This window comes from Etheostoma spectabile, chromosome 11 (assembly GCF_008692095.1).
Source record: "Etheostoma spectabile isolate EspeVRDwgs_2016 chromosome 11, UIUC_Espe_1.0, whole genome shotgun sequence".
Classification (NCBI taxonomy): domain Eukaryota; kingdom Metazoa; phylum Chordata; class Actinopteri; order Perciformes; family Percidae; genus Etheostoma; species Etheostoma spectabile.
The window spans coordinates 18,970,851-18,977,681 of NC_045743.1; the positions used below are offsets into that span (position 1 = coordinate 18,970,851).

The 6,831-nt window shown below is 42.8% G+C and overlaps 1 protein-coding gene across 1 annotated transcript in view; it reads right to left on the minus strand.

Moving 5' to 3' along the window:
* Nucleotides 1–6,831, minus strand: part of LOC116697992 (insulin-like growth factor-binding protein 2-B) — a 27,732-nt gene that overhangs the window by 1,268 nt on the left and 19,633 nt on the right. Inside the window, exon 3 of the mRNA XM_032529681.1 lies at nucleotides 4,150–4,290. Within this exon, the coding sequence (XP_032385572.1) occupies nucleotides 4,150–4,290 (141 nt within the window). The remainder of the gene's footprint in view (nucleotides 1–4,149; nucleotides 4,291–6,831) is intronic.

Consider the following 6,831-nt stretch of genomic DNA (forward strand, 5'->3'; position numbering starts at 1 on the left):
ACACACACACACACACACCAGCCCCCCCCCGCAGTGCCTCCCCCCTCTACTCAGAAATGAGGTCGTAATTGAAGTGGACACAGTTTACGCCGCGCACGCGAAGAATGAAAAGCTGGGGGATAAGAAAAGACTTTCCATTTTCTTCCTTGGATGAGAAAGAACAAAAAAAGTGACAGTTACAGTAATTACCCCGCGACATGAGGGACAACTACAAAAGGGAGCTGAGTGTTGAGGAGGTACAGTGTTCCTCCCTGGGAACCGAGGACTCCGGTCCGAAACAATGCTGTTGTTTGTGACCAGTGATGAAAATTGGCTGAGTGGTTAAGAGCCCTGCTTTAGGAAACTGTGGCGCCTATTCAAATCTTCTTTTCTGCTCTACTATGCTCGTAAGAAAACACTGGATATGTGACCTTGTTTGTCCCACTGATTTCTATGGATGAGCAGAATTCAAATTCAAGCCCCCCCCCCCTCCCCCCCGGTCGGAAGCACAGTTCATTCCTTAGGCTAACAAAAGTCTTCCCATGAAGTACGCCAAACACTTTTATTGCCTTGTAACCTTGAGCTCAGAAGCTGTTGCCTCATTCATGATGACAACATCTCCACATGTTGTCATCAGGAACTGTGTGTGTGTGTGTGTGTGTGAGCAGTGTTAAGAGGGGTGTGTGTGTGAGTTGAAAAAGAAAGGGGGGGAGAGGGGGTAGTTATGTGGAGAGCAGTGGCAGGTGGAGTAAGGGGGAGATTATATATTTCTGCCAGGCTGATACAAGAGTTGTTGTTGTTGTTGTTGTTGTTGTTGTTGTTGTTGATGACGATGATGATGATGATGATGATGATGATGATGTGTGTGTGTGTGGGTGTGTGTGTATCTTTATCAGCATGTAAACTGAATGTATGTGTGCTTTATTATGCTTGTAGCAGCAAATGGGGTGTAACAGTACACAGAAGTCACAGTTCGGTGCATACCCTTCCTTTGGTAAACAATTTTTTATAAAAATAAGAAAAATTATACAGACTTCTGTATTAAACTGTACGAATACAGAACAAACTTTTCTTCCCAAAAGGCAGGTCACAATAAGCCATGAAACTGAAAGCCATCTCTTATGCTATGAAATTGAAAATATGGTGATTGGCACATCTGAGTGATGCAGTGGAATATGGGTTATCACATTCACTGTGTTTTCAGTCACTTCCTCTATAGTCTATATTGACGACGTGTCATTACCGGGATTGTTCCCGGTAATCCCCCGTCTTCTGTCTCTGTGTTGGCGTTCTAACCTCCGGTGGATTTCTGAGGACTATGGTTACCTGGTCCTCAGATCTCTGCAGGGTAAATCCAGACAGCTAGCTAGACTATCTGTCCAATATGAGGACTATGGTTACCTGGTCCTCAGATCTCTGCAGGGTAAATCCAGACAGCTAGCTAGACTATCTGTCCAATCTGAGGACTATGGTTACCTGGTCCTCAGATCTCTGCAGGGTAAATCCAGACAGCTAGCTAGACTATCTGTCCAATCGGAGTTTTCTCTCACACAACTAAAGAAGGGAATAAGTCCTTACCCCAAGTGAAGGAGTTTAAATACCTTGGGGTCTTTTTTGCAAGTGAGGGAACAATGGAGCTGGAGATTGGTTGGAGAATCGGTATCGGTATTATATTCCATTTATTGCACCGTTGTGATGAAAGGAGAGCTGAGCCAGAAGGCAAAGCTCTCAATCTACCGGTCAGTTTTTGTTCCTACCCTCACCTATGGTCATGAAGGCTGGGTCAGGACCCAAAGAACGAGATCCAGGGTACAAGCGGCCGAAATGGGTTTCCTCAGGAGGGGGGCTGGCGTCTCCCTTAGAGATAGGGTGAGAAGCTCAGTCCTCCGAGAGGAGCTCGGAGTAGAGCCGCTGCTCCTTCGCGTCGAAAGGAGCCAGTTGAGGTGGTCCAGGCATCTGGTAAGGATGCCTCCTGGGGGGAGTCCCTAGGGAGGTTTTTCAGGCACGTCCAGCTGGGAGGAGGCCTGGTGGAAGACCCAGGACTAGGTAGAGGGATTATATCTCCAACCCGGCCTGGGAACGCCTCGGGATCCCCCAGTCGGAGCTGGTTGATGTGGCTCGGGAAAGGGAATTTTGGGGTCCCCTACTGGTGCTACCCCCCCCGCCCCGCGACTCGACACCGGACAAGCAGACGAAGATGGATGGATGACTAAAACAACCTTTGAGCGTACACATGTTCCAGCAAAACAAGTTCCCTCCTGAGGCTATTTAACAGAGGCACCGTTGCTTCGTCTGGTGCTTAGCGCAGCCAGAGATGATTGTGATTGGTTTAAAGAAATGCCAAAAAACCAGAGCATGGGTAGACAAGCCGGACCCTCCCACGCAGGGCTGTGGAGGAACTTCTGGCAATGTGAGACTACATCCCCTCAGCACATGTTGCTAACTATAGGTAAAGATTTCCAGGTGGAACACGCGCCCGTCAACTTTGGTTCCATATTACATGCATCAAGCTCCTTTTTTTTATATTCTGTGTGCACCGCACCGCGACCCCCATGCCAAATTCATGAACCGTTACAGCCCTAATCAACAACATGCATTTTTAGTCAGAGCAAAGGAAGTACATACAAAGAAAGTGGCAAAATATGAATTATTGTTCATACCAACCTCCACCAAATATCCAGATTTGTTTTTGAAGTATTCCATTATCCCAAGGTCAGTTTCACACTCCAATCAAATATCTATCACCATTTGAGTCGGATATGCAAAACTAATTTGGAAAACGATATTCATTGGGGACAGTACATATTGTACACCTTGGCACTTTTACACAAGACAACATGGATTAATACTGTCATTCTCAGTTGGTTATAAAACAATGCCCATTCAATCTTACACGTAGGCCAGATTGGATCAGCAGCTTCAGTAAAGGAGAAGACAGACCCAAATGGACATGGCACCAATTAGAAGTCCCCTGTTAGATGTAAACATAGGGGCCCTCTTCAAGACAGGGCCTTCACATGTGGTAATAAAGCACAACCTTCAGGCTTTTATCATCTTTTGGGACCCTTGGAGTTCTGGAGCCCAGGGTAAATTGCCCGCTTTGCCTATAATTTTTCATCAGATGAAAGGCTATAGGCAAGGTATTTGTAGATATATGTACAACTGTATACTACTTGTTTTGCTGGAACATGTGTACGTTCAAAGGTTGTTTTAGTCATCCATCCATACTACTGTAGGTGTAGGATGTTGATGACATCCTGTGGACCATCCTGTAGCTGGTCATTAAAAAAAATGCTGGCACTGAGAAGGTAGAGGGTTTAAATGATGTGAGGATTATGCAATCTGGCTTTTTCAACGTGATACTTCCTGGATTTATTCCCTCAATAACCTAAGTCTTGCAATGCACTCAATATAGGGTTTGACATTAAGAAATTCTTGCAAACCTCTCATGTCGTCCTTTTCCCATGAGCAATGAATTGTATTTGGGGTGTTTTTATTTGTTGAATTATTTCCACTGGTTTAAAAATAAATACTGTAGATAAAAGATATTTAAAAGATATAGATTTTAAGAATAGTTTTTTTTTTAAAACAGTGATCCAGGCCCCCAGAAGTGCTGAAATGCTTGCAACTCCCATAATGCCTTCTGGCCCAAAAAGACTTTTCTCATAGACTTACAAGGCAAAAGAGACGTTTGTAAATCAGTAGTTACATTTTTTTTTCAGCATTCAACCCCCGCAAAAATGACTTGTATCCCTATCAGAATTTGATCCACATGTCAAAACATTACAAAAAGTCAAACTAATTCTGGCTAAACCGGAAGTAGACTGGCTTCTAGTGCGCCTGCTTTATGGGCTCCGTAGTACGGAGCAGTGCAGATCATCCGGCCTCCGCCTCGAATGCTCTCCTCCAGTTTGTATTACACATACACTTTAACCATGTCAATGATGAAGCTGCCATGTTATACAGTGTGTGAGATTCTAATGTGTGTTTTATGTGTTCTGGTTAGTTTGTTCACATGTGAAGATTAGTTTGCGTAGGTGTGTCACCATGAATTCAACCAGCTACAATGTTCTTACTCAACAACCAGTGTGTGTGTGTGTGTGTGTGTGTGTGTGTGTGTGTTCAGGTGAAAAGGCGGGACGTGAGCCCAGGGCTGTGTCCGCGGCTCACCTGTTTGAGGTTGTACAGTCCATGTCTGTCACAGTTAGGAAACTTGAGCTCGTAGAGATTCTCCAGCGGGCCTCTGTTATCCTCAGAGGTTATTTTGGAGACCTCCTCTAAGACCTTTTCCAGTTCCTGATGGCAGGCGCTCTGAAAAGGACGAGCAAGGAAACAATCCTAAATACCAATACTAACAACAATAACTATTTAGCACGTGTCAAAATAGACAAAAATAGTGAAGAAAAACTACTTCCAAGCGTAACAGTTCACATCACTGCATTATCCTAAATAACCATAAATTGCTGAGCTGGGAAGATGGAATCAAATATAAAAGCATCTGTCCGGTCTACAAAATTCTGCATTACACTCATACTCCTTTGAACTCTTTCATAATCCAACATAACAACGGCATTTAGATATTACTAGAAGCACCACACAAGGTGACCTTCTAATTCCATTCAGGAAAAGCCCATTTGGTCAATTATCATTTTCTTACAACTATGCAAAACTGGAATTCACTGCCCACTACTATCAAAGATATACATACATATTCCATCTTTACAACACACCTTAAAACATGGTTGTCCCATTACTGCACGCATTAATCTGTCAGATGTGATGTGTGTTTGATGTGACATAGTCATTCACATGAACTACTACTACTACTATTTCTAGTCATTGTTCCATTATCTTTATTGTGACTGTTATTGCCACTATTCATCACACCCCCAACCGGCACCAGCAGACACCCTAAGAGCCTGGGTTAGGGTCCCAGGTTTCTCCCTAAAAGGGAGTTTTTCCCTCGCCACTGCTTGCTCTTGCGGGAATTACTACAATTGTTGGGTCCTTGTAAATTATAGAGTGTGATCTAGACCTACTCCATCTGTACATTGTCTTGAGATAACTCTTGTTATGATTTTAAACTATAAGTAAAATTGAATGGAATTCACATTCTCTTGTCTCCTTTTTATAACTTTTGCTGCATGGATTGCTTTAATGCCTTTCCCATCCTCTGTGCTTGCTTGTTTGTATGTTTTAACCATTTTTTGCTATGGCCTGCTGTCATTATAGATGTAAAGTAACTCATTTTTAATGTATTAACCATTGTATTTTAGCTAAAGCTGCTCATTTTACTGTACAGTGGATTAAGGGGGTCTGTCCACAACACTGTAAACCAATAAATTAAACTAAACCAAAGTCAAGTCAAGTCAAGTCAAGTCAAGTTTATTTCATCCATAAAAATGGAAATTACAGTGCTCACACTCGCCATCTTACCCATAAAAACCAGAAAATGTAAATACAATACCACAAATACACTACAATATTATACATAAATACAATGAAAAAAAAATAAATAAGAAAAAAAATAAATAAATAAAAACTTATACAAATGTACGTTTAAAGTGCTTGTTGTGCTGTCTAATAGCCTGAGGGATAAAAGAAAGAGCGTACCGCTTAGTTCGTGTCACAGGCGGTCTTAGCCTACCACTACGCTCTATGACCCTGCCAGTCAGATTACCATGAAGAGGGTGACCCGGGTCCCTCGTTATTTTCTGAGTCATTTTTACTAGATGATCTTCATATACGTCAATTCAATCTAATCTCCAGACAAGAAACACAGTAAGTGTATAAGTTGGACTTAGGTTTGAGGCTAAGGAATGGGCTCCTTCCAAGAAAAAAAAAAGAAAAAAAGGAGAAATAAAATACTTACTGTCTTGTAAAAATGTCACAAATACACACATTTATAGCTAACATTTTTATGAGCTGTAGTTAGGCGAGGAGAACGTTCGGCCAATATTATTGATGGGAGTCTGCTGGAGTGGAACACGAGTGGCAAGACTTCTCGACTTAGCAGGTGGCCCCACACACACACACACACGCACACACACACACACACACACACACACACACACACACACACACACACGTTCATAAACCCACGTGAATACAGAGCAGGCTATTCCTGTTTGGATATGGACAGACACACACTTACCATGAAGCCTATTGTATCCATGTGTACACACACACACACACACACATATTGTATCAGGCAGCCAGTGGAATCAAAGAGTCCAGTCTTATGATTAGTTGGCTGAAGATGAGAGAGAAGGGCAGGAGGAGGCGCAGTCTGCCATGAACCTTATCAGACATCTGAACATATGGATGAAAAGCTCTCTCTTCTCTCTCTCTCTCTCTCTCTCTCTCTCTCTCTCTCTCTCTCTCTCTCTCATATTTAAGAATGGGTTCAGGCCATTTTATATCACATAATTCTCCCATGTCATGTACTGTATATGTTTAAAGAGTTAGTGGCTGCTGTAATTACTCTTTCTTTCTATCCTGTCCTTCAGGAGTTCCCATGATACACTGGGAGAAATACGGAACAAATTCAACAATCCTTGTTCAGAGTCTGAATAAGCCAAATGAATTGGGTTTCATTTAAAGCAACAATCCTTTTAGTCCAAATTTGTCTCCAAGCAGTCTTTTCTTGCTGAGTGGCCGTCGGGTGTAAGTGTTTGGAGTTGTTTAACTCAAGACTGCTGAAGCGTCACGTTAGCTTCGGAACTAGCTCCCAGAGTTTGTGTTTCAACGCCTGCGATTTGTCCCACCACGCAAGAAACGTTGATCCGGTGAAATCCCATTTTTGGTTTGGTTTTGGTGACCTGTCCCCGGCTGGATCTGTCCCCGGTTTTC